Source organism: Sturnira hondurensis, unplaced genomic scaffold, assembly GCF_014824575.4.
Source record: "Sturnira hondurensis isolate 20B ecotype Veracruz unplaced genomic scaffold, ASM1482457v3 Scaffold0004152, whole genome shotgun sequence".
Classification (NCBI taxonomy): domain Eukaryota; kingdom Metazoa; phylum Chordata; class Mammalia; order Chiroptera; family Phyllostomidae; genus Sturnira; species Sturnira hondurensis.
This window is the reverse complement of record NW_028076783.1, coordinates 6,668,707-6,696,098: the sequence shown is the minus strand read 5'-3', so window position 1 is coordinate 6,696,098 and position 27,392 is coordinate 6,668,707. Positions and strand designations below refer to the sequence as shown.

General features: G+C 44.0%; 1 protein-coding gene and 1 pseudogene across 2 annotated transcripts in view; one reads left to right on the top strand and one right to left on the bottom strand.

The window, feature by feature from the left end:
* HMGXB3 (HMG-box containing 3) overlaps positions 1-27,392 on the top strand; it is a 46,350-nt gene that overhangs the window by 2,704 nt on the left and 16,254 nt on the right. The window contains exons 2-14 of one of the 2 annotated variants that reach the window (XM_037044919.1): positions 307-445; positions 1,535-1,709; positions 5,356-5,853; positions 6,925-7,023; positions 9,846-9,977; positions 15,856-16,002; positions 16,099-16,274; positions 17,908-18,083; positions 18,217-18,314; positions 20,051-20,149; positions 21,993-22,142; positions 25,711-26,012; positions 26,529-26,656. In XM_037044919.1, the coding sequence (XP_036900814.1) occupies positions 309-445; positions 1,535-1,709; positions 5,356-5,853; positions 6,925-7,023; positions 9,846-9,977; positions 15,856-16,002; positions 16,099-16,274; positions 17,908-18,083; positions 18,217-18,314; positions 20,051-20,149; positions 21,993-22,142; positions 25,711-26,012; positions 26,529-26,656 (2,317 nt within the window). In that variant the 5' untranslated portion in view covers positions 307-308. Of the gene's footprint in view, positions 1-306; positions 446-1,534; positions 1,710-5,355; positions 5,854-6,924; positions 7,024-9,845; positions 9,978-15,855; positions 16,275-17,907; positions 18,084-18,216; positions 18,315-20,050; positions 20,150-21,992; positions 22,143-25,710; positions 26,013-26,528; positions 26,657-27,392 lie in introns of both variants that reach the window. The other variant, XM_037044918.1, reaches the window with a different exon arrangement.
* On the bottom strand, positions 12,665-14,062 carry LOC118986190 (succinate dehydrogenase [ubiquinone] cytochrome b small subunit, mitochondrial-like; annotated as a pseudogene).

Sequence of the window (27,392 nt, the reverse complement as noted above, 5' to 3'; positions counted from 1 at the left end):
TCCCATGAATGACTGTAAGCGAAAGGGCTGAGCTCATCTCTCTATATTTGTCTGGTCAAAGGAATCACCTGGGGCACTTGTTAAGCATGTGTAGATTTCCATACCCTCTAAAGATTCTGACTCAGAAGACCTGAGGGGGAATCCTGAAATCTGTGTGTAGTATCTGCACCCTCCCCCCCAGGTACTTCTTAGGACCTGCAGAGTTAGGAAAATGACTCAGCATTGCAGCCCTGGCAGATATAAGGGTCATGTGCAGTTCCCTTCAGGTGGGTCCTTGAAACACGTTTGTGTTTGATTGTCTTCTAGCCATGGATGCATCATATGATGGTACTGAGGTAACTGTCGTGATGGAGGAAATTGAAGAATCCTACTGTTACACCTCCCCGGGGCCACCCAAGAAGAAGAAAAAGTATAAAATACATGGAGAAAAGGCCAAGAAACCCAGGTTAGTCAGCATGCTGTGGTAGCTGGCTTTCTGAGCAGTAGCTGCCTGGAGGGCCATGCTGGGAAACACCTGAAGGCTGCGTCCAGACCTGCTGAGAGTGTCCTGTCAGTAGAAGTCTCCGGATGGGCGTTGGAGGTGGGGGAGAGGGAAATGCGGAGCGCAAGTGGGAGATTGTTGTCAGCAGTTACCGTTCTTGGCCTCATTTTGGTCATGCATCCAGGATATCAGAAGAGATTGTACCATGCAAATGGTAGAAGCTGTGTACAGCAGGTTCTTGAATAGCATTGGTTTTTTTCAACATCATTTCATTGTAACATTGATGAGACTCTTATTTATATCTATTAGCCTGTGGTAAAATTGGTTTCATTATATGTGTTTTGCTGCAATTACAAGAACCTGTCAACAATGTTAAGGAAAGACTTACTGTACAAAATAACTATGTTATTTATTGTTACCATTGTTGGAATTTAAATATTTAAAATAAAGCATTAATGAAAATGTGAAATTATAAATATCTTTATAGATATCTTTGGTAAAAGATATCTATAAAGACTCTCAAATTATAGCTCTGTTCTCCCTCTTAACTGTGAACACTTCAGATTTCTTGCTGTGGCAACCAGCTCTGGGTCACTTTGATAGTTCTCCTTGCTGCCCTCTCTCAGCCTTGGTGAGGTGCTACTGACGACCAATGAGACAACCAGAGTCTGTGTGGAGGAGCGAAGAGTGTGCGTGGTGACCCGGCTGTGGCTGTGTAATCATCCTCCCAGATAACCTTTCTGAGGGTGGAATGACAGGGCACTTGTGTCTGCCTTTGCTCTTATTGGGGTTTAGAGCCAGCCATCCCTGCAGAAAGAGCGGTCCATGGAAGTAAACCAGACAAGCCTTTGCTTCCAGGTTTCTGAAGGGAAACCTGTGATACACCATCTGGAGGTGTTATTTAAAATGCTTCTTTGCTCCAGTTCCTATTTAGTTAAATGCTTTGAAATGAAAAGCTGTGTTTAGTTTCTACTTCTTTACTACTCAGTCTCTAACATCGCAGTATTTACTGGTTAAATAAGAGAAAACTTTAAGAAATCATTGCTTCCTCAGGTCGGCTTACCTTCTGTACTATTACGACATCTACCTGAAAGTGCAGCAGGAGCTCCCACACCTTCCTCAGTCTGAGATCAATAAGAAGATTAGCGAGAGTTGGAGGCTTCTCAGCGTGGCTGAGAGGAGTTATTATTTGGAGAAAGCCAAGCTAGAGAAAGAAGGTTTGGATCCTGTAAGTATGTTTTTTTGCCAACTGATTTTTGCATTGGTTTAGTGGTGAAGGCCTCGGGGAGACCAACCCCTCTGTTCTCCTGTTTCCTTTTCTTGGGAAAACTTTTAATTGAGTAGTCATTTTTCTCTTTTTGAGTCCCATATTGCATGTTTTAATTTTGATGCTGCCCTGTACTCTTTTGCCCCCTTTGATTGCAGCAGTATGTGGAGCTGACGTTTTTCTGAGTTGTCTGCAGCAAGCCTTAGATTCCTTTTCTGAACTTTACCCTATCTTGGAGCCCCTTTGTTCTTGTGCATAGTTAATATTATTTTCTTTTAATATAGTAGCTTACATAGGGGTGGGCAAAAGTGGGTTTACAATTGGTGTGGAAAAATAAATGATACAAGAATAAATTCTGTGTTTTGTGTACTTGTGGTGGTACACCTACTTTTGCCTGCGCCATATAGGCATTTCTCCTGCACGTCGTGAGTGTTCATGTTATAAATTGAGTGTAGTAGTATAATTAATTTGTGTTGTGCTGGCTACTGCCAGGTGTAGCGATCAGCAGTTAGGCTCTGTGTTTAGAGAGACATACAGTTGCTTTGTAAAATACCAACCGCTGGTGGTTGTGAACTGTGCTAGAAGCAGGCATGCAAGGTTAAAGCAGAAGATGATTGAAGAGATGGGAGCTTTGAGCTCATGGATTAAAGCAAGGGTCCCCAACCCCCAGGCTGAGGACCTATACCAATCCGTGGCCTGTTTTAGGACCCAGGCTGCACAGCAGGAGGTGAGCAGCAGGTGAGCAAGCAAAGCTTTCCTGGAATTACTGCCTGAACGCCATGAAAAAATCATCTTCCATGAAACCGGTCCCTGGTACTGAAAAGGTTGGGGACCACTTGCTGGATTAAAGAATCAGCAAGGAAGCATTGTGTTTGTGTCTGTCAGCCATTTTGGATGCTCTGAGAATGATTGACACTGCTGTACTTCTTCAAACTAAAATTTCTGTAGGAAAATAGTAACCCTGGTATTACAAGCTGAAACCTTTTAACCTTGACTCCATTTTTTTTTCTATTGAAACAATTGTCTCTTAAGTTCTTTTTTTTTTAAAGATTTTATTTATTTACTTTTAGAGAGAGGGGAAGGGAGGGAGAGAGGGAGAGAAACATTGATGTGTGTTTGCCTCTCACACACCCCCAACTGGGGTCCTAACCTGCAACCCAGCCGTGTGCCCTGACTGGGAATCGAACTGGCAACCTTTTGTATCACAGGCCAGTACTCAGTCCACTGAGCCACACTAGCCAGGGCTAACTCCTTTTTTGATAATGTAAGGAAAGGTTCCTTAGGAATACTACTATGTTATAGCAGAACAGGCTCTATTTTTCCTTTAGTGGAGCCCGTCTGCCACTGCCATTTAGATATTTTGTCCTTACTGGCTTGGCATTCCTCCTCCAGGAACAGCTTTGTGTTACCTGCAGTCTTAGAGAGGCCGCTGTGTACTCCTTCCTCCACATAATTTGTTTACAGGCTGTGTGCCTGGGAAGCAGTCCCTGTGGGGGGAGAAGAGGCAGAGTCTGGGAGAAGTACATATTTCCTTTGACTTCCCCACTGCAAAGTCAGCAGTCTTTTTGCCCATGATACCAAAAACATTTTTAACTAATCTGAAGTGAAAATCGTTTTAAAACTAGACATTAATGTAGATCCTTATGAAGACTTTTGAAAAGTCCTGTGCCAGGATTCTTCCTTATCCATTGTAAATTTATACCTACCATTATTTTACCACTGCCACGAAGAACGTGAATAGAGTAGCTTTTATACTAACTAACTCTGACCTTGGAAGAACCACTTAACCTTTGAGTATTGGTTTTCTCATTTGTAAAATGGAGATAATAGTATCTACTCACACTGTTTAAAATAGATACTGTAAAGCACCTGGGTGAGTTCTTGGCGCATACTGACTTAGTCGATAAATACCATTCTCTAGTAGAGTAAATGTCCAGGGACTACGTATAACAAAAGGTGGCATTAATGAGCATCTGGACTGTGCTGAGACTGGGCAAGGCTGTATGTGCTGTGTTTGACCTCACCCACATTGCCTGATGTGAAGGTGAGGCCCTCCTGCCTGCATGCTTGGGAAGCCTGTCAGAGTCCTGGGGGCAGGCTGTCTCCTGGTTCTCTGTCCTTAGATTTGTTGATTGAGTCCAGACCATCCTGTGCAGTTGCCATCATTTAGTTTTGTTCTCTTGACCTGTCTGCTTCAAAGGACGACTTGAGAATGTCATTTTTCCGTTATCTTTTCGGTAAAGGCTCCATAAAGGATCTGGTCTGTCTGCTTTTGTGTTTCATCTGAGTGCTTTTTTTTTTTTACCCTAAGTAGACTCATTGACTTAATGCTTTTGATTTATTTAAGAATCCTTTTGTAATTGACTTAGTGTTCCTTTTAAAAGATGTTTCTGAAATTATTTTTTGTTGCATTTAATTTCAATTCTCCCTTAACTATTCATTCGGAACTTTTCTATTTTTATTATTGGGTAACTTTCAGTTTAAATTTGGGGGGACCACCAAAACACAAAAGCACCTTTTTCTTGGTGGCAGTTAGCCACGCAGGTGGTACTTCTAGTACCTGTCTCCCTTAGTGGAGCCCGTCTGCCACTGCCATTTAGATATTTTGCCCTTACTGGCTTGGCATTCCTCCTCCAGGAACAGCTTTGTGTTACCTGCAGTCTTAGAGAGGCCGCTGTGTACTCCCTCCTCCACATAATTTGTTTACAGCCCGTGTGCCTGGGAAGCAGTCCCTGTGGGGGGAGAGGAGGCAGAGCATCTTAACAGGCCTGACCTGGAGTCCCAACTCTACTACCTACTGATTTTGTGTTTTGAGAAAGTTTACCTCCCTGAACTTCAATTTCTTCATTGTCAAATAGGAATAATAATAGTATCTAACTTAATAGTGTGTTTTTAAAGTCAGGAAATACTTTCTGAACTTGAGGATTCTAGGTCAGTGTTACATTCTTTTCACTCATCCCCAATGTATTTAGGCCCTGGTCAGAATATGCCCTAAATGCACTTTTTTTTTTTTCCACAAAGCTGCCTTAGCTTCATGATCTCTTCATCCTCTTTGTAAGTCTGGAAGAAACCAATAATGTTTGAATTCTTGCTGCTTTGAGTTCCAACTTAGCCTGTTGACTTGTAATTCAGGCTTTTTGCTTTTTTTTTGTTGCACATTATAAATCCTGGTAGGCAGTCTTCTGCTTCTGTAGGATCCTAAAGTATTAGAGCCAGAAAGGAACTCATAAATAGCCAGATTCAGCTCCCTCATTTTATAGTTCCAGCAGCTAGTCCGAAAAAGGGGAACGATTTGCTCTAGACTATGCCACACGTGTGGTTCCCATTCACAGTTTCAGGTGCCAAGGTCAGTGCCCTTTGCAGAGTCTAATCCATGTTACCAGTCTTCTATGTGAATGAGTGAGGAAACTTCATTGGTTAAAGTGTGATTCAAACGAAGATGACATTGCTGTTACAGAGGGTGACCTTATTTAAGTCTTAGGGCCAGAGAGTAGAGCCTTTCTGGTCCTTTTTGCAGGAAAAAACAAAAGCTCAGAAGTGTATATCCATGTGGCCTGACTCCATTTATTTTTGCTCATCTCCCCTTTCCTGGCTTCCTCACCTTCAGAACTCTAAGCTCTCCACACTGACCGCTGTGGTTCCGGACATCCCTGGTTTCCGCAAGATCCTCCCCCGCTCAGATTACATCATCATCCCCAAGAGCAGTCTGCAGGAGGATCGGAGCTGCCCTCAGCTAGAGCTGTGTGTGGCCCAGAACCAGATGTCCCCTAAAGGACCGTCTCTTGTATCCAACTCTGCCCTGGAGACGGTGCCCAGCCACGCAGGCATGGCAGAGCAGTGCCTGGCTGTGGAGGCCCTAGCTGAGGAGGTAGGAGCCCTTGCCCAGCCAGGTGCTGTACAGGAGATCACCACCTCAGAGATCCTCGGCCCAGATGTGCTCCTGGAAGAGGCTTCCCTGGAGGTAGGGGAGAACCACCAACCTTACCAGACAAGCCTGGTGATCGAAGAGACCTTGGTGAATGGCTCACCGGACCTTCCTGCTGCAGGCCTGGCTGTGCCTCAGCCCCAGGTTGGGGAGAGCCTGTCAGTGGTAACAGTCATGAGGGTAAGTGGCTTTGGTACTGATGTCTCTTACTGTCTCTAGAATTACTGAAAAGACAGCTAGCACCACGCAGTGTGGTTCTGGAGCCGTGGTAATGAAGCACTGCTGGCGTGGCACCTCTAGTAGGGTGGCGGTCCTCTTTAACCTTTTTGCCCTTGATCCGAAGTTGTTCTCTTTCTCAGGCACCCTCACTGGCTCCTGTGGCCCCCCAGCACCGCTGGGGTTTTCTTCCTATGAGGTAGTATATAATGCATTAGCAGGAGGATGGAAATGATATTTGGGTTGTCCATGGGCTAAAGCCAGGATCCGTCAGGGTATTAGTATTGGTCAGGATTTTATGTTCCCCGAAGGTTGTTTTAACGGACACAGTGGCACCTTGAACGATGTAGGAGAATTTTTAAATGGCCTTCACGGGCACAGGGTCAGTAGGAAGAAGGAAGTTCTCTCCAGGTCGATGGGACTAATAGGTGAGGAGGAAGAGGCGAGTCTCTCTCCAGAGCTTAAGTATCATGCCCAGTGGAGGGGAAAGAGCAGTTTCAGTGATCGCACAGCCTCGTCCCCTGGAAGGAGGAAGCTGCCACCTCGCACGCTATTGCACTCGGTAGGATGGCATCCTCGGAGAGGACCACTGTGCTGTGGCCCCTCTGTCCTGTATAGGTGAGAACAGGTACCCCTGCAAAAGAATCCCTGCCAGGCCCAAATTCACCATATTGTCTGTTGCCCAAGTGCCACTTATGATGCTGAAGCATCCGCTGGCCGGGTGAAGGCAGGTGGACACGGCACTGAGAACGTTTGGCGGGGGCGAGGAGGGTCAGGTCTTTCACTGACTGCTTTATGTGATCTTAGGGACCCTAAGCCTCTTAGAACCTCAGTTTTCTGTAAAGTGAGGATAGCACATTCCCTGTGGTAATGTTTTTTCCTGTATTATTTTTATTTTGAGATAGTTGTGGATTTATTTTTTAAAAAATAAGCACACTGTGGTTATCGGACTTGCTCTGCTCCTCCAGTGTTCGGGCGGCCCTCGGTGTGGTCTTCCCTCTGTCTCAGAGAACTCTCTCCTCGCTGTGCCCGCAGGACCCCGGTGAGAGCAGCTCCTCCACGCCGGCCACGCAGTTCATCATGTTGCCTCTTCCTGCCTACTCGGTTGTGGAAAACCCCACCTCCATCAAACTGGTCAGTGTGGGGGGAGTTGGTGGGGGTTAGGGCTTCGTAAGAATTCTCCCCCAGGTAGTTTTCTAGACACTTCAGACCTTAGGACACGGGACTGGCAAAGTTCTCAGAGCTTATCTGGTCCAGGGGTTCTTAACTAGGAGAGGAGTGGGTGAGTCTGTGGATGGAGCCTCACAGGATCCGTGGGCTCCTCAGCCACAAACTTTTCTCCTTGAGAGCATCTTCCTGGAGTAGGTTCCATGGCTTTTGTCAGATTTTCCGAAGCATACGTGATTTAGCAAAACTGAGGAGACACGGATCTAACTCGGTTCTGTTATTTTACAGGTTAGGAAAAAGGCCCAGAAAATTATTTACGTGAGATAGTTCACAAGCGCATTGTAGTTTTAGATATTTCTTCCTCCAGTACTATTAGTTTTGTGTCATATATTTTGATTCTGTTATTAAGGATATAAACATTTAGGGTTGTTATGGCTTCTAGATAAAGTGACCTCTTTGTCATGATGAAATGGCCTTTTTTATCTCTGGCAATATTCTCTCCTATGAAACCTACTTTGTTCCATAGCCAGCTTTCTTTTAGCAGGGTGTATCTTTTTTATTCTCTTATTTTTAACCTATTTATATCTTTGTATTCAAAGGTGTTTTGTAGGCAGAATATAGTTTGCATCTTAGCAGTAAGACCCATCTCTGCCTTTTAATTTTGGTGTTAGGACATCTGACAGTCTCTGCCTTTTAATTTTGGTGTTAGGACATCTTTATTTAATGTAATTATTGATGTGGTCAGGTTTAAATTTGCCACCTCAGTATTAGTCTTCCTTTTTTCCTTTTTTTAATGCTTTCTTTTGTATTACTTGAATATTTCATGAGTTCATTGTGTCCCTTTATTGGCTGATTAGCTGTTAACTTTGTTTTAATTATTTTTGTGGGTCTTTAAGAGTTACATTTGTAACTTATCACAGTCTATCTCTATGGATAAACAGTGTATTCTTATGTAAGAAGTGGTAGTGTCTTAAAACAGGACCTGCAGACTGATTCATGGACAAACTACTCATTACTCCTGAGCCTTCATTCTCCTGGAAATTACTATTCTTTCCTGGTCTAGTAAGTGTAAGGCAGACTCTTGTGGCAAAGTGATACTTGAGAATGAAACACCAACCTTGAACACCAGCATTTTTTTCTAAAGTCATTTTTATAAGCTGCTATTTGGGAGTACTTCCAAGTTCATGGTAATTTATTTATAGAGCTAACCTACCTTAAATTTTTATTCTGCTTTCTGGGAGTATTCAGAGTGACTATTCTGTATTCTGTATAGGGCCACTGTCTGAGAAAACATGAGAGATATTTTGTATCCCATTATTATAGTCCTTCACAGACCTGTAGAATCTTTCACAATTTAGTAAGTGGTGCATTTTCACATTTCTTTGTTTGTTCCTAAAGCTATATTCATGGAATAGGAAGAACAGATGATTTTACAGAGGAGGAAACCCAGCTAAGGTGACAATTTCCCAGGTCATTCTGTGTGCCCATGGCAAAGCTGGAATCCAAGGCCAGGTCTTGCCCCTGGTGCCACACCCCTTTACACTCCTGCTTGACCTGTTCCCACTATCATAATCCCCTTTTCCTAGGTGTCCCGAAAGGGATAGCCGGGTGGCAGCTTGCTGTTTTCTCAAGGGAGGTTCTTGCTTGTTGGCCAGGCCAGGAAGCTGAGGTTAGTAGCTGAGTACACATTCATAAGTGACAGAACATATCCAGTGGGGAAATGGTTTATTTTCAGCATTAATCTAGAAATGGATCATGGCTAATTTCTATTTGTAACTGAAATGCAGGAACCCACTATGATATGTTCTGTTGAAAGGGAACTCAGCAGAGGTAGTAGCACCAGTGGCTGAGTATATTCATATGCAAATACAGCTGGACCCTGGAACAGCAAGGGGATAGGGGCACCAACCACCCGCACAGTTGAAAATCAGGGTGTAACTTAAAGAAGCCTGCCCTCTGCGTACCTGGACCGCTAGCCAGGATCAAAATGGCAATTAAATGCTGTTGTGTCAGAGAACCTGGTTTCTACTGGAGTTCCCTCTCATTTTCTGGGGACCATGGTCTACTTTTATATCTCTGAACTCTGGGTTCTTTGATTTTTTACTAAAACGAATGAAGGTGAAGCACATTCTTCGGAGTAGTCAGAGCCATAGGGTAAAGCTGGGTGCATGGAAAGAGTCTTGGACTAAGAATCAGAGATCTGGTTTCTAGGTCAACTCTGCCACTGAGTCAGTGCTTCACGGTTTGAGGCAAAGTGTTTAACCACCCCGAGCCTCAGTCATAGTAATGCTACTTCACGGTATTGCTGAGAACATTGAAGGAAATGTTGTGTGAAGTGTTCAGGACTGTATAGTTAATTGCTCAATTAATAGCAGCTATTCTCATCACAAGAAAAAACGTATAATTATGTAAGGAAATGCATGTTACAGACTTAATGTTACAATTATTTTGCAACATATACAAATATTGATCATTATGTTGGACACCTGGAACTAATATAATGTTATATGTCAGTTATATCTCAATTTTAAAATAGGTATTACTATTTTTATTCTTCTGGTGCCAAACTGTAACCTTGGACAGCTGTCTTTTCTCATTTGAATTCAGTGTCTCCATTTCTAAAAAGGGCACTAACTGTATCATGGGGCCTTCACACTCTGACCTTTTATACCACGAACTGCCTAGCCTTCTGCGCGCTGGTACCCTCTTCGCATGCTGTAGTGATGGAGGTCCTCAGGATCTGAGAGGGTGGACGGTGGTGTTGATTCTGACCTGCTCTCTGTTTACAGACCACCACATACACCCGCCGGGGCCATGGGACGTGCACCAGCCCAGGTTGCTCCTTCACATATGTCACCAGGCACAAACCACCGAAGTGCCCTACCTGTGGTAACTTCCTAGGAGGGAAGTGGATCCCAAAGGTAAGGTCTATTGGCCATTGCTGCTTTGGAAGTCCACAAAGCAGGTTTCCCTTAAGAATAGATATCTTTTGCTCTGACTGCTGTGGCTTAGTGGATTGAGTGTCGGACTGCGAAGCAAAGGGTCACTGGTTCAATTCCCAGTCAGGGCACGTGCCTTGGTTGCAAGACCAGGTCCCCAGTAGGGGACATGCGAGAGGCAACCACACATTGATATTTCTTTCCCTCCCTTCTTCCCTTCCTCTCTGAAAATAAGTAAATAAAAATCTTTTTAAAAAAAGAACTTTAAAAATTAATATTTATTTTTACTTTCTGGACATATAAGTAAGTGAGTTTCATTAGACTGTTTTAAAAAGAATAAAATGTTATCCATAATCTTATGCCATCCAAAGAAAAGCCATTATTACCATTTTGATTTTCTGTGAATCTACAAGTTCTATATCATGCTTTTTTTCTTTTTCTTAAGATTTTATTTATTTATTTTTAAAGGGATGGGAAGGGCAGGAGGGAGGGAGAGAGGAAAAGAAACACTGATGTCCGAGAGATACATCCACCGGTTGCCTTCACCCACAACCCAGGCATGTTCCCTGACTGAGAATTGAACTGGCGATCTTGTGGTTCACAGGCTGGTGCTCAGTAGACTGAGCCACACCAGCCAGGGCTATATCTTGCCTTTGTCCATTTAACATATCATGCCATTACATATTCTTCAAAAACATTATCTGTAATCACTTTATAATTTCCCATGGATGACTATACTGTGTTAATTTATTCACTTTCTATTAGGGTTAAATTTTTAACAGTTCACCCTTGACACTGACTGCTTTGTTACTCAGATGTATAGCTCCACCTTCTCACTCCTTAGCTCAATGTCTTTTCAGTCTCCTAGGCTCCTATTAAAAGTGGAGGTTCTGCCCTGGCTAGTGTAGCTCAGTGGATTGAGTGCGGGCCTGCGAATCAAAGGATCACAGTTCTATTCCCGGTCAGGGCACACGCCTGGGTTGCAGGCCAGTTCCCAGCAGGGGACACAGGAGACGCAACCATACATTGATATTTCTCTCCCTCTCTCCTTCCCTTCCCCTCTAAAGATAGATAAATAAAAGCCTTTAAAAAAAAGTGGAGGTTCTTAACCTAGTAGTCAAGATCTTTCATATTCTACCTTTCTAAATGTATGCTTCTGTCTCTAAATAATTGATGCTCAGTAAATAAATGAGCACTAGAGCTATGCCCTTGTGAAGTTCAGTTCAACACATGTATTTTGTTACCTGTTCTGTGCTTGGAATTTACTGTGTAAATCATACATACTTACCACATTTTTTTATTTTAGCCTATGAACTATTCAGGGCCAAAAAGACTAGGGATGGTTTTATAGAGTAGGTGGTCTTGAAAGATCAGTAGAATTTGGGTAGCTAGAAAAGGAAAGAAGGCATTTTTTGTGTGTGAAAACAACTTAGGCTAGGATTGTGTTTGTAACATGTTTACCTCAGCATGGCCCAAATTTATTTAGGGAGACAGAAAGTACAAAAACCTTCCAAGGCAGTGTACTTACTCAGCTTCTCTGTGGCAGTTTCCACAGAACAGCTCTGCGAGAAACTGGGGTGATGACTTTTGCCCTCTGGGTGAGTGTTGGAGTTCAGGGTAGGACCAGTTCCAGGAGATGGAATAGGATAACAGTTAGAAACATAATTCTGGAGTTAGCTTCCTCAGTTCAGACTCCTGCTTTCCAAGATTTTGTCTAGGTGATCTTCAGTAATCTTCAGTCATTTTGTGTCTTTATTCTTGATTTAGGTTTCCCGTCCTTTGTGCTGGGAAGTTAACAGCACTACTGGAATCTTTGGGGTTGTTTCCGGGGTCAAGTGAGATGACTCGTGTAAAGCGGATGACACCTCCCTGGCATGTATTTAGTCCTCAGTGAGGCTTCGCTTCTGTCCTTCTTAGCAGCAATGTAATTGTCATCTCCATTGTAGCTGCTAACAGTGATCACTTTGAGGGGCAGGAAGGATCTAGTGGTAGTGTCTCTCAGGGGATTTTGTCCAGTTTCTTGTGCCCACCTCTGATATGCCTCTGTGAGGCCATTCACTTTGTTTCTGCCCTGATTATTTTCCCCTAAATGTACTTCCCCAGCTGCAGTGGGAAGATTCAATGGGCTGGTAGCCAGAACCTTCCCTGGCCCTCCTTCACTCCTGCACAGCAGGTCTATCTGTTGGCCTTATTTCCTGTGCTTTTCCGTGGCAGAGTCTTATTGGCCTCGTGGCCTGGACTTGTTTCAGATTATGTTTTACTTTGGCTTTCTTTTCTTTTTTGTTTTATGTCTTTTTTCCCCACCTTTGATTGAAATAACTTTTTTTAACAAAACATTTCACATTAGAGAATCTCACGGTGGGAAAACAATTTATTACTTAAAGCTTTGTATTTGTGGACATTTCAGGACACATAAAATAAATACATTTGAGGATTAAGTCTCAGTTTAGAATTGGTAACATTTTGATAGAAAGGGCCTCTTCACTACATGGAATTTCTCTACATTCAGAAGCCCTCCAGGCTCTTTTTTCCAGAATTTAAAGATGAGTGATGTGAAATGTTGGCACTCACTAACTTTAAAGATTCTCACCATCAAGAACTGGTATCAACTGAACAAGGGGCCGGGGGGGGGGAGGCGGTTCAGACATTAAGTGCTGCCCGACTTCCTACAGTCTTTGCTTATGAACTAGTGGTTTTCCCTTTCTCTGTCGTCCCAGGGCAGATGGAGAAGTTTGATCAGGGATTGATAGTTGTAAAGCACAATTCCCTTTAAGAGTTTGACAAGGTAAAATGCAAAGACTCATATATAATGTTCAGTTACACTGTGAGTTTTGTGGGAAGCGGGAAGACAACCTCAGTGACTCACCGGAATGTGGACCTCAGTCTCACAATTGCTTGGGTACGATCCCTCTTAGACCTTTGCATCATAGATTAAATTCTAAAACTAACTGGGTGATTAGAAGGGGTTTATCTCACCCATGGACTTATTAACATGTTATTTCCTCCTGATTGTGAGGTGTGACAGAGCAGAGGCAATGAGGTGTACAGTTAGTTTTCAAGGTAGTGAGTCAAAAAGCTCGGCGCTTTCACAGCATGGCCATGGCTTTGCAGATGCCCACATCATGATAGCTGACGTAACGAAGCCCAGCAAAGGTGAAAGCCAAGAGTGCCAGAAGGCCTGCCTTGCAGCTTTGCGGTGCATCCATCTGAACATAGTGACAGCTTGTCCAAGGCCCTGGTGACTGTGGAAAGTGAGGACTGCAGCCAGGGAGTAGTCCATCATAGAGGAAGGAGTCAAATAAGCCACTGGGCGTAGGCCCAGGAACAAAACACTGACAGCCCTCTCTTACCACTCCAGTGGAGAGATGCAGCCTTGGAACCAGAATGGTGGCTGGGTAGCAGGTGAATGTGCTGTATTCCACACCGTCCTGGTGTGGGCTAGTCCTGGAGCAATGCCGAGATTTGAGCAGACCTGACCACTGGGGTTTGGAGGAGGAGAGCTCAGCCTCCTCGGGCACCACAGAGGACACCTGGCCTCCAGATACTTGCCGTTTCACTCCTTAAGGCTCAGGGTTGTCCAGCGACCTGGGATGATTGAAATAACTTTTGAGCCATGGTTCTCTTTCTTAAGTCAAACTCACAACATGAAAACAATATTTGTCTTAGCTACTTGTCCCCTATCTTGACTTGCTAAGTCAGATTTTTTCCCCAAAGGTTTTTGCAAGAATTGCTATGTAAAGAGTATATTCTACAATTTCTAAATCTCGTAAAAACAGAGTGAATATGAGGGGAAAAAAGAGTAACATTTTAGCGTTAATGTGCTTAGAATTTTAGAGATAAATCGATTTGTTTATCAGCTAGTTCAACTCCAAGTCTCCAGCTGAGGAAAAATAGATTCAAGGGAAGTGACTTTTTAAGTTCACTAATTACGCCAGCGCCTTTTCCACTAAACCACTTTTCAAGCATTGCTAAAATTTTTTTAGTTCTGATTTTTGAAGCAAGTGTAAATAGTTTCTAAAAGCTCCCAATGTGTTCATGCCAGCCGGAAATGACTCACCTTTGCTCATATTGTTCTGGAGCTCACACTGGCCACTAAGATTGGCCCCAGAGCAGGTAGCACAGTTCCCACTGAGCTGGACGAACAAAGGAGGGTATAGACGGCTCCGGAGCTCAGGGCCTCACTCCTGCAGGCTCTCCGGTCCTGGTGAGTGAGGTCTCTCTGAGTGGGCACCTGGTAGTATGTGCCTTTCATCATGAAAGCAAGGTGACATCTGCAAAAAAAAAAGGTAAGCTGAGTCAAGGAAATGTGAGATCACCAGCGAGAATTTTTTGCTCTTATCACTTAAATTATCTAGTCCTCCTGCAAGGGATTTTTGTTCTAAAATGGCCTCCTTATGTGGGCAGTGCTTTGCTCAAAGATCTCATCTCAGAGGTTTAGCTTATTAACTTGTGTCCTGTTTTTCAGTCGAATTTTTCCTCTTTAGTAGTCAGAAGCCCTGTGCAGCTTACTCGGAATTTTTCTGTTTTTAGTTGTCCCCATGGGCTGGTGGGTGTTAGAGTCTGAGATGCTTTATGGAGATTTTTTAAAGGTCACCTGTGATGGCTTTTCACCAGAGGCAGCATGCTGCCTGGGGAGCTCTGGGAAGGCGAGGAGCCTTGGTAGCCAGTGACGAGAAGATGGTAATGAAATTTAATGACAGCCACAGATGCTAGGGGGGCATCAGGGTCCTGCTTCGCTTGCTGTCACCTGAAAGGCTGTCTTGCTGGTGTTGACAAACACTGAGAGGCCAGCTCTTATTTATAATGGGGAGACGAGGGTTCAGAGGAAGCTTGCCTTGGGTCACTTAAGAAATTAGGAGTGAAGCTGAGCCTAGATAAAATCCAGCTTTTATGTTTTATGTCTCCTAGTTCACAGTGCCTTTCACCATACACTTGAAAGAGAAAACCTTTCTGAGACCTTTCCTCAAGACAGCCATTATTAAAATATGTTTTAAAGTGTGTGCATGTATATAAGTATAGGGTGGGGCAAAAGTGGGTTTACAGTATATGTGAAAAATGATTTATTCCTGTATTATTACTTACTGATTACTGTGTTATTTTCCATACAAACAACCATAAACCCACTTTGCCCCACGTTGTATACACACGTGTGTATATGTGCTGATTGGATAAAAGCTAAAGCCCCAAGGAATTTTTTAAAGTAGGTCTATCTGAGATGGCAGCTGGTATTTTTAGTGATTACGAGTATTTTCTAGCACATAACTAATATGTATGAGTTAAACTAACCCAGGGAGAAGTTTGTGGCGAAATATAAGTCAGCTTTATGACTCACCTAAAAGAATCTGGGACAAAAGGTAGGCTTTTCCCCAAGAGAATTAATTAGAAGCTTGAGTCTGTTCCTGTGAGATTGTGACCACATTGGTATTAACTGAGCCTCATAAAGGGACCACCAAGATAAGGAATTTAGGACATCTAGGCCCAGTGTGGCAGCATGCCAACCTTTTTCTAGACATGTGAGAAGGTAGGCTTTGAACAATCAAAGGTCAAGGTGAAAAATGCCAGAGCTTATTTGCTGAACCCTAAAGAGGAGTGCCAGTAAGAAGTTGGTGAAGGGGAGAACAGCTTTACCCTAACTCAGGCACTGAGCACTGTCGTGGGAAGGACCTGCAGTCAGAAGACTTAGGCTCAGGCCAGTTTTCTACTTGGGACCTTACGTTAGCCTCTTCCTCTCTCTGGGCCTCAGCTTCCTTCTCTGTGGCCCATATGTTATTGTTACGCAGATCAAATGAGAGAATATTTGTGAATGTGTTGTCAGTTGTAAAACGCCATGTGCATACAAGGTGTTCTTATTTTTTTCTAGGAAAAGCCAGCCAAAGTCAAAGTGGAATTGGCTTCTGGTGTCTCCTCCAAAGGCTGTGTGGTTAAAAGAAATCAGCAGTCTGCCATCACTGAGCAAAACTCCTCTAAGGAAAACACCTCCAAACTGACCCTGGAGAACTCGGAAGCTGTAAGCCAGCTCTTAAGTGTAGCTTCTCCAAGAGAAGTGGGTGAGGAGAATGAATGGGAAGAAGTGGTCATCTCAGATGCCCATGTTTTGGTCAAGGAATCTCCTGGGAATCATGGTACAGCAGTCACCAAGATGCCAATGGTCAAGAGCGGTGTGCAGCCTGAGGTCTCTCTGAGGACAACTGAGAATGACAGTCCTAGCCCAGACAACCCACCACCTGCCGAGGGGACCAGCACCTCCAGTTCACTCCCTGCTCCTAAAAAACCTACAGGGTAAACTAATGGGTTTATATATTATAGCATTCCATTTAGAATAGCAGCTTGGGAAATGCCTCGGGTGTGTTTTGTCCCATGTGCTTAACAGCATTCCTGAGAGGCTGCCGAGCCATTAGTGGCTCCTGTTATAGAGATAGAGAGACCAAGGCCTAGAGACATGGAGTGGTTTACCTTCCTCTCATGGTCCGCTGTCCATGTCCTGCTGTTAGCTTCCTCATACATCTCTTCCTAAAAGTCTCACTAAAGCAGTTATCACGGTCTTGCTGGAACAGCCCGGGGGCCATATTATAAGCTATTGTTCAATCCTGGTGTTAGATTTGGAAACAGAAGCTCCATTACAGCACCTTATAGAAAGATTCTTGTTCATGGGGGTCAGAGAACTCAGTTCTGTTTGTGACTCTGTCCCTGGCTTCCATTTGACCTTGGGCATAGTCACTTCATGCCTCTTGTCTCCTCTGAAAATTCGTGAGTATTGAAAAAAATCTTATCATCTGACCACACAGACTGGAAAAGATTGTGTGCCTTGCAGGTAAGAGGGGTCCATAAGTGTGAGCTAATTTTTTCCCTCCTTCAAGGCTTAACTGATTCCCCACATAGCTCTTTCCCAGCTGCAGTCGTGGTCATACAACTGATGGCCCGTGTTTGTTTATGTCACAGTGGGGAACAATGTTGCCTGCAGGGGACATTATTGCAATATTCCAAGGTATTGTGGTTGTTACAACTGGGTTGGGGTGGAGCTTACTACTGGCACCTAGTGGGCAGAGGCCAGGGATGCTGCTACATGTCCTACAAAGCCCAGTACAGTCCCGTGACAAAGGATTTTCGGACTCATAATGTTAACTGACAATGTTTAGAAATTCTGCTTTATTAGTATAATTAAAATTTTTTATTGTTGAGTAGGACATAATTCACATAGTTAAAACTCAAAAGGCATAAGGAATGTACACGGAAAGAACCTCCCTTCTGCCCCTTCTTCAGTCATCCATTTCCATTTCCCAGGAGCAGTCAGCGTTCTCCACATCCTGTTTCTATAGCTGATTTTAAGCATATTCAAATATATGTGTACCGTTACGTGTACATGTGTTTTTTAACAATATACTTTGGGGTGGTTCTGCATCCTTGGAGAATGAAGCTGTGTACTTTAGACTTTCCATTTGGGCAAGTGAGCCACGTCAGCACCTGTGCACCGAGGTCCCTGCGGTGCAGGCTCTGCGCCACGTGAGAGCTGCACAGATGAAAGCAGGCTGTTCTCTTGGGCGGCTTAACCACTTATGTTGGGGACCGACACCCTTTAAATATGTGCTCTAATTAGAAGCAGATTTGATGTTATACTATTGGCATTGCTCTCTGTAGGCAGTTTTGCATTTTCTTATCTGCGTAATGACCCCATGAAGTATATATAATTACTGTCCCGTTTTGCATATCAGGAACTTGAGGTTACCAGAAAAGTGAAACTGCCTTCCCAGGGCCACATAGCTACCTAAAGGTTTTAGATGGACCCCACCTCTCTAAAGCCTGACAGTCTAACCACTACAGTTTCTCCAGGAAAGTCCCATTTGGAGACTGCACTTTTTCTTCCCCTTGGTCCTGAATTTATCCCTTATTGGTTTTGTTTGTTTGTTTTTTCCAGACTAGACCTGCTCACCCCTGGTCCCAGAGCCCCAGAGATTAAAAGCAGAGCACGAGGCAAGCCTTCATTACTGGCCGCGGCAAGACCCATGAGAGCAATCCTCCCAGCCCCAGCCAATGTGGGCCGAGGCAGCAGTGTGGGACTGCCCAGGGCCAGGCAGGCCTTTCCCTTGAGTGGTAAGGACTGAGACAGACCGGAGGAGGGGCTGGCTAATAGGGAGTGGACAGGAGTGGGGGCTTGTGAATAGAGATGAGAAACTTGGGGAGACTGAATGCACTTAAGTTACCAGTTGGCTCCTGGTTGTCTCAGATAAGACTTCCTCTGTGAGGACCTGTGGCCTGAAGCCGAGCACACTGAAGCAGCTGGGCCAGTCCGTCCAACAGCCACCCCACACTGGGGAGGCGAAGGTAAGGTGCCTCCCCTTCCCTGAGGAGGAGCCGTCTTTTTAGTTAATTTTCTTAACTGTGAAATAAATGTGCATTTTAAAACTGTTTAGAAATAATTTAAAACTTAGAAAAACAGTTGCAAGAGTAAAAATTAGCAAAAACAATGAGCACCCATGTGCTCATGTGTGTCCTCCTCATCTATGTATGTGTATGTGTCTAAAATACACATAAGGCTACACAGCCTTTTGCTTTTTAGTGCTTTTGTGTGTGTTTCCTAAGAATAGGAGAATTCTGTTACTGAAACATTGATACCTTTTGTATTACAGTTCTGTCAGTTTCAGCCAATTATGTTCTTTATAGCATTTCCCACTCCCGTGTAGAGTCTAGTCTGAGATTAGATACTGTTTACTTGCCATGACTCCTTAGCCCCCTTTAACAAAAAATAAATGCATGCTTGTTCCAAAAAATACAGAAAATTTATTTCTGTATTTGTATGTGTGTGTGTGTGTTCATCTAATTTTGTAAACAAAATAAACCTGGCATTCTACATACTGGTTCAATTTAAGGATATAGTTATCTAAGATTTCCAAGATGTCAAAATTTCATGTACTCAAGCACATTTATTCTTAGATATTTTTTTTAGTTCTTTTGCCATATGTGACTGGAACAGTTACAATCAAAATTTCCTAAATTAGCATTGTTCCCTAGACTGCTTCTTTTTTTTTTTTACCAAGACCCTCAGGAGGAAACATATTTGTATATCACAGCCCAGTAAACATACACATTAAAAGTTTAACCAGGCAGTCCCTTATTGTATGTAGCCACTTGGTATTTTCCATTTCTTTTTTCAAAGTACTCATTTCAGCCTATTAAATTAATTTCACAACCCCTCAGTGGATTGTGGCTTGTAGCTTGAAAACCCTTTCAGGGACCAGACTGGAACAGGAAAATTGGTCTGCATATCCCTCGCCACGTGCCTACGGCAGGTCATTTCCTTTGATTGACAGTTCTAAATTTGCACAGCAAGAGTATGAACCAGCTTTCACTCTGAAGGCTGATCTGCTGGCCACCCAGATGCTGTGTCAGCGCCAAGCACCCCGCTTCTCCATGGGCTCCCAGCCCTTAGACCACGCCCCGTACTTGTGAAAACTTTGGTCTTTTCTCTGGTTTTCTTCTGTTTCAAACTAGGTGTATATTAAAATAAGCCCTTTTGCTAGTCTTAAACCTGTTAAGAACATGAAGTCTTATATTTTTGTAAATCAACTTAAATTCGGTACTACAGAATCCTTTAGAATGCTGTTACTGTCTTTTTAAAAATTATATAAGTAATATCTGCATTCCATAGAGAGTATTTGAAATTTTATAGGTAGTGGCAAAAGGGGAAACAGTTATGACCTGCCCACACTCTAGAGCATCTTAGTGAATAATCTTTCAGACATCGTTCTGTGCCAGCAGCATCGTTCAGCCACATGTCTGTGTGTGTCGCTGTTATGTGCTTTTCCCACTTGACAGTTGTTGTAAGTCTGATTCGTAGTATGCAGTGTCAGGAGCTGCACAGAAAGGTGTGGCAACCTGTGAACTGGAAAGCGACACTGAACCTTTGGTGAGCTGCTGACTGCTGACCAGCATCCTGGGGGCCTCACCTGGAGCATGGCTATACAAATTCCCTGGGAAGCTATTTTGTCAAGCTGTTTTCAAACACAGGACCGCAAGAGTTTGAGGGTCAAATACACTAAATAGTTTCTTCTGATCCACAGCTACCAAATGGCTCAGCCAACAAGACGTCACAGTTGAAAGTTGTAGAGGTCAAGCCTGATATGTTCCCTCCATACAAGTACAGCTGCACTGTCACACTGGTAAGTGCAGCCAGGTGATGTGTTGACACCGAGGTGGTTGGATTATGTGGTTGAGGGCGAGCGGGAGTCTGCAGTGGGTGGGGAGTGGGAGTTGGGAGTGAAATCGGGTCAGGAATACATTGCTGATGTGAAGATATCACCACTAATATAAATGATAGCTACTGGGTGCATCAGCTGGTCATTTTATTCCCAAGGAGAAATCTGTAAAGCTGAGATCGGGGCATTTTTACTAGAAGTAGTTGGAGAGGAGAATCTATTCCAGCTTTAGCATTCAATAGTCTTTGGACCTTTTAGCCTCAGAGGTGTGTTCCATAGACAAGTTTAGGAAATGTTGTATTTTTCCTCCTCCAAACAGAGTCACATTTAATACTAGTTTCTTAAAAGGTTTGAGAACTGCTTTAGTAAAGCAACTTACCTCGTTTAGCCTGGCGTTTCCCACCAAGGTTTTCCCTCTTCTTGCCTTTTATTTTTAACATAACACATATTAAGAGCCCAGTAACCAAAAGTGTGACTCTGGGATCCTGTTTTTGAAGGGCAAGCATCATGGAACAGTGGAAGAAACACTAGATGTCAAAAAAAAACCTAGTCCGAAAGTGGATCTGGTTCTGTGACCTTGGGCAAGGCTCCTTCCTTCTCGGCTGCTCGGTTTTTATTGTCTGTAACAAGCTGCATTGGTTTAGCCAAGTGAAGCCACATCGAGGCTTCTCTTGCTCTAACATTCTCTAATTTTGTTGATCCTTAAGATATCAACCAGCCAGATACGTTTTGATAGGTTCTCTGGCTGAGTTGAGATGCATAGATTTTGAGAGAACAGGAAGATTATTATTTTATTTTACTTTTTTAAAGATTTTTTTTTCAGAGAGAGGAAAGGAGGGAGAAAAAGGGAAACATCAATATGTGAGAGAATATTGATCAGTTCCCTTTCATGTGCCCCTGACTGGGGACCTGGCTTATCATCTAGGCACGGGCCCTGACTGGAAATTGAACTCAGGACTTTTTGGTTCACGGGCCAGTGCTCAGTCTACTGAGCCACACCAGCCAGGCAGCAGCTAGGTTTTTAGAGATTCTTATCTGATGAAGGCAGTAGTAATTCATTTGAAAAACAAACACACACACACACACACACACACACACACACACACACACACAGATGTATTTGAACACCTACTCTGTCCCAGGCCTTGTTCTGGGGATTCAAATGAACAACATAGCGCAGGATGGTGGGTTAGTACCCAGTCTGGCCTGATCCTTAAGGAGAATGTGTCTCTCATCCTGAGATCTGATCAGGTTTCTTTTTTCAAAGACTTAATTACTGCCTTCTGCATGCCATACATACTCTCACAACCCCCTCCCTTTGGCTGCAGAATGCTACAGGACTCCCATCTGGTGGAAACTGCCCAGGCCTCTCTCTTTGGCTGATCAGACAACAGCTTGTCATAGAAGAGTAGATGCCAGAGCTTTCGACTTGTACTTCAGAGGTTACCATTTATGTTTAGGCGGGGCGTGAAGTCTTTAGTTCACTGCATTGTCTGGGCACTCCTCATTAGAATAGGCCTGCTTCATTCTGCTGATGGCTGACTTCTCGGAGGCATTTGAATCCCTGACCCAAATTTGATTTGTTTCACAGGTGTGCGTGAAGGGTTTGCCAAAATTACACAGGCTGTGTTAGGATTAAAGGGGGTAACTGCAGGAAATGAGTCTTGATTCAAGGCTCTTTGGAAGTTAATCTAAATAAGGTTTTGCATTTACCGCCTTCTTTTTTGATTTATTGATAGCTGGTTCTTGGCTCTGTCCAGGTATACTTCAACTTTTGAAGAATTGAACATTGGTATTACTTTTTTAGGATTTGGGCCTGGCTACCTCAAGAGGCCGGGGAAAGTGCAAGAATCCATCTTGTAGCTATGTCTACACCAACCGCCATAAACCACGGATTTGTCCCAGCTGTGGTTTCAACCTTGCCAAAGACCGAACTGAGAAAACCACCAAGGTTCTCGTGAGTTCCTTCCCCAAACACACTCCTTGGCCTTGGGTCAGGCTCTGTTAGTGAACCTGTGTTAGTGGAAATAAAAGGATTTCTTAGTATGTGACAGTAGGTAGAGCATCAAGACTGGAGCCAGGTTACAGTTTCTGAACCTGGTCCAGTGCCTTGTTCTATCTGCACCTCCTTGTCGTCATTGCCAGGCTGAGGGGGCTGACCAGACACTGTATTTTGCCATGTATAATGTGCATTTTTTTGCCCAAATTTTCGAGGGAAAAATAAGAATGCGCATTATACATGGGTATAATTATGTGCCATGGATACAATAATGGGCAAAATAATCCCATGTATAATGCGGACAAAAATATGGGAGCACATTATACAAGACGCAATATAGTGCCTTGATCTCTGAGACCTTTCTGGCCCAATGAACTGAGAGTTCATTTACTAAAGAGAATGGCAATGTGCCTTAAGTTGAATTCAGAAGAGATGGGAGGGTTACATTCCTCAGCCCTGAGGTCTGGTAGAGGGCCTGCCTGTAGTCTAGTGAATAGAAAATGCCAACCCCAAGACCATTGGTTAGATCACTACTTCTCACATTCCTAGCGGAACTTTTGGCTAATCCCAAAGCTTTACTTCCAGCAGTCTTGGCAAGCTGCATTCTGAAGTTGGACTAAACTATTTGGATAGAACACATTCTGCTTGGCTTCTTTGGGCTCGTTTTTATTATTAGAAACAGGAAAAATGGGCTTTTTCAGGGGTCCTCTGAATTTTCACGTGAAGTTTTTTAAGTGAACAGAAAATGACAGCTTTGCGAGGCAGCAAGTGGAACGACTAGGATAAGAATAAGGAGAGGAATGTCAGCTGATCTGCCTTGCAGGGAAAGGAAGGCGCTCCGACAGGATCTGAGGTATAGCCTGGACACTCCAGATATAAGGGCAAGATTTGGAAGGAGGGGAAGGCATGCTGTACTCAAGGACAAGCATGAACAAAAGAGAAGAGACAGGGAGTCAATGGATGTTCCCTTGGCCCAAGGAAAGGGTGTATGGGGAGGAGTATAGAAAATAGGTTTGAAAGGCACATCACGGAAGATCCATGTCATGGAAGATCCCTCATGTTAGACTGGACAGTTTGTCTTCTAGTCATAGGGGTCCCACTGAATGTCCTTGAGTCAGGGAGAGGCCTGGGAGAAGGTTACATGAAGAAGGAGACTCATGGGTTTGAGAGTGGGTAGGACTGAGATGTGGACAGAACTGCTTCAGGCTTCAAGGTTTCTTTGCATGTGGGAAGGGGCCTTTCTAGAAGATGGATCTCATACCTGGTCTCCAGGTCTGTTTCAGTTCTTGGGGTGGTATTCTGAGGTCATCATCTTGGTGAGGAAGAGAAGTGGACCGACCTAAAGTGTGTGGGCATTGATGGCTTAGTGGAAAAAACCCCAGGGACTTGGAATTGAGAGACCTGGCTGGGAGTGACCCTGAGCTGAAAGCTTTTGTTTTCCCCATCAGTAAAACAAGGCAGCAAGGTGGATTAGACCTGTGCATTTTATTCTCAGGACATGAGCCCTAAAGAAGATGCAGAATCAAGCTCCAAGGCATCTGTATACCCCTGACATTGTATGTGAATGGGTCCATAGCTTTCATTACATTCTGTAGTTCTACTGGGTGCCCTCTGCTGGCAGTGAGCTCTCTTCCTGAGTTGTCCATGTGGTCAATTGCCTCTTCACTAGCGTTAACCGCACACTGTCTTGACTCCCTCTTTTAGTTCCCTGTGAGACCATAATCTCTTTTAGGGCAGATGTGTCTGTTTCCCCTGTACCTTCTTATGCTGGAGCTTGCATACATAGCACAGTGTGTTGATCAGTGACTATGGGATGAATTGCAGTCTGTGTGGGTAGATGCTCTGAACATTCCTTTCTCTTTTTATAGTTGTTTGTTTGCAGCACGGAAGTGGGTGTTGGTCTCTAGATCTTGGATGAAGAGGTCACTTAATTTTTCAGGTCAGGCAGGAATTGTCCAGGAACCTCTTGTCAATAGATTTTGGATCCCACTCTTACTATATTCTTTTGTCTTGGGCTGGCTCACTGGTAGCTGACTACCCCAAGAACCCTCTTCTTTAGACATTGCCTTGCCCTCCAATTTCTTTAATTTTAGGAGAAATAGAATGTCATTTATTTTGTGTCAATGCCACAAAGTAAAACTCAGGTCAGAAACCCAGGGATCTTAGCATGCATTGCTCTTCAGAGCCTCCAGGTGGCTGTACATTCCCCATGCAGTTTGCCTGCAGTAGCTGTAATTAAGATTGTAGCATCTTAGGGCTGGAACAGTCCTCATTCCTTCCCATCTTTCAGCTCTGGCTCAGAGCCAAAAGAGAGTATTTCTGCTAACTTGCCTCACAGCCCATGGTTCAACATAGTCACGACAGGGAACACACAGCCTCCCGGAGCAACTCAGTTCTCGTGTCACCCAGCTCTCCATTCTGTCTTCCAGCAGCGTGCACTGAATGCCTGCTGTGCGTCAGGCTGTTGGAGAAACACAGATGAGTAGGACATGGCCCCTTCCCTTGAGGAACTTACAGTCTAGTGGTGGAGAGAAAGACAAGTCACCAAACTATTAGAGACAGCAAGACAAGAGTTGTGATAGGATGCAGAGTTAATAGAAAGCCTCTTGTTATTAAGAACACAACTTCTACAATGCATGTATATGTCCAGTAACTGTGAATTGGCATCCTTTGTGTGCACCAGCCTCATGCCAGCACTGGGACTTAGTAAATAAGCAGCGACCCTGTACTCACTGAAGGTGGGGTGGGGGTGCGCAGTGGTTTACCAGCTATGAGACAGCGAATTCTACAGTAAAGGAATGGACTCCGGGAGCACAAAGAAGGGAGTAATTCAGGCTGCGTTTGCACAAGGGGCCTCCATTAAAAAGGGACCTGAGACTCAGGACCTATTTTTAATGAGCATTTCAGAACCTTGTTCCTGGAAGCCTTTGGCTAGTATAGTATATAAAGTCCCCATTACCTAGAATCCGCAACGCATTAAAGATAAATACTTGAATTAGTATAGATATTTGTTTATATATCAAAATTACCAGTCATAGAGTTTTCACTGCACCCCAGGCACTATGCGAAGTTTTTTATTAAAAATATCTTGTTTTCTTTGTACAACTACTCTAGGAGATGACTAGTATTTTGATCCTCCATTTCATAGGCGAGGAAATTGAGTCTCAGAAAGATTACGTAAATTGCTTTGGGTCACACATGTACCGTTGTTAAGTGGCATGTCCAGACCTGAAATCCAGGTCTGTTATCCTCTAAATCCCCTACCTGGTGAGTGGGAGCTGACACTTGAATCCATTACCAAGAGCTGTGTATAGTCCTCTTAGTTAATTAATAGAGAAACTTAGTGCCTGAGGGAGAAAGCACCTGTCAAAGCCACAAAGTGAGTGAGTTATTAGCTGAGCTAGTTAGGAACTTAGGTTTCCCACCTCGCAGGCCCATCCCTCCGTCACTCACAGCCTCTCATGATACACCCCGAGGTGGCTTCTTATGTCCTGGGTGCTAGGTCGTCCATCCACTCTCTTCCCAGGAGGCAAGCTCACCACTCCCAGATGGGCTGAGTGTCACAGAACCGCTGAGCGTGGCCCAGAGGGAGACCCAGCGCCAGTCCACGTTGCAGCTGCTGCGAAAAGTCCTGCAGATTCCTGAGAATGAGTCTGAGCTGGCCGAGGTCTTCGCCCTGATTCACGAACTCAACAGCTCTCGACTCATCCTGTCCAACGTGAGTGAGGAGACAGTCACCATCGAGCAGACCTCTTGGTCGAATTATTATGAGTCTCCGTCCACGCAGTGCCTTCTCTGTAGCAGCCCATTATTTAAAGGGGGACAAAAGTAAGCACCCCTTTCTCGTTGTTTGCCCCTAACTGCCCCTTCTCACTTGACCCATACCGCCCCTTTCTTCAAACTCCTTTCAAGCTGTAACTTTTCAAGATGTTATTCTCTGCTTTTCTTAGGTTTCCTTTACTTTTCCAATTGCTAATTAATAATAATAAGTATAATCATCTATTATTTCCAGTGAAAATGCCTGAAAATTATGTTACCACTTTAAGATTTAGTTTATATCTGGACTGCCCGGCACGATGAGCAGTTTGGGAGTTCAGTTCAGTGGGATTGGTTAAGTACGTAACAAATTGAGAGTTATTAAATGTGGGAGTGGTTCCACAAAGCAGGTCCCACAAAGTGGGAACACCCACCTAGAAAATCTTGGGCACAAGTTCCAGTACCTTCATTTTCCTACTGTGGTAAAGTCTTAGGAATTTTGCTATTCATCACTGAGCCCTGGAAGTTGATTAATCATTGAGAGGTTGATATCCCTTCTGTTTTTCTTGGTGATGTTTTGGGTACTAGCTCCCTGGCTGGACCCCAGGAGTGCTGGCTGCTTACAGCCAACCGGCTGCAGGTGGTGACTGCCCAGGTGAAGATGTGTCTGAATCCCCATTGTCTGGCCCTGCATAGCTTCATGGACATCTACACAGGTGGGTGCCGGCCTTTCTTCTCTCAGTGGGCCCCCAAAGCAGGGTTGAGAACAGCCTCTGTGGGTCAGACCTCTGGTCCTTTGAGCACTGGACCTTCTTTCAGGTGGGGGGCTCCTGAGAAAGAGGGTTTTTCCTCCTGGACGTCTCAGCCCCAGGCACTCAAGTGTGGAGATTATCCCTGGTCTTTAAACAAAGTTACTTTTTTAAATTTATTTTTATTTTTATTTTTAATCCTTACCTGAGGACATTCTTATTGATTAGAGGAGAAGGGAGGGAGAGACATCAGTGTGAGAGAGAAACATTGATCTGTTCCCTCTTGTAATGCACCCCAATGAGAGACCAAACTCACAGCCTAGGCATGTGCCCTGACCGGGAGTCAAACTCAAGACCTTTGGTTTACAGGACAGCGATCCAACTGAGCCACACCAGGCCCCAGCTAAACAGAGTTACTTTTAAAATAACATCTTTATTGTAGAAAAACTGGAAAATGCTGACAAGTAGAAAGAGAAAACTGAAAATCAGTAGTAATCCCACCCTGAGATAAACATGTGATGTTGTGCCCTCTAATCCCAGGTGTGTTGTTCATCACTACAGAATATAAGAAAGTGTGGAGGGAATTGCAAGTTTATAGCTTTTCTTTCAACAAAAGTGGGGTTATACTGCAGGTTGTTTTGGGATGTGCATTTTGAAATTTAGCAGTATATCACGGGCATCTTTCTATGCCAGCAAGTGGAGA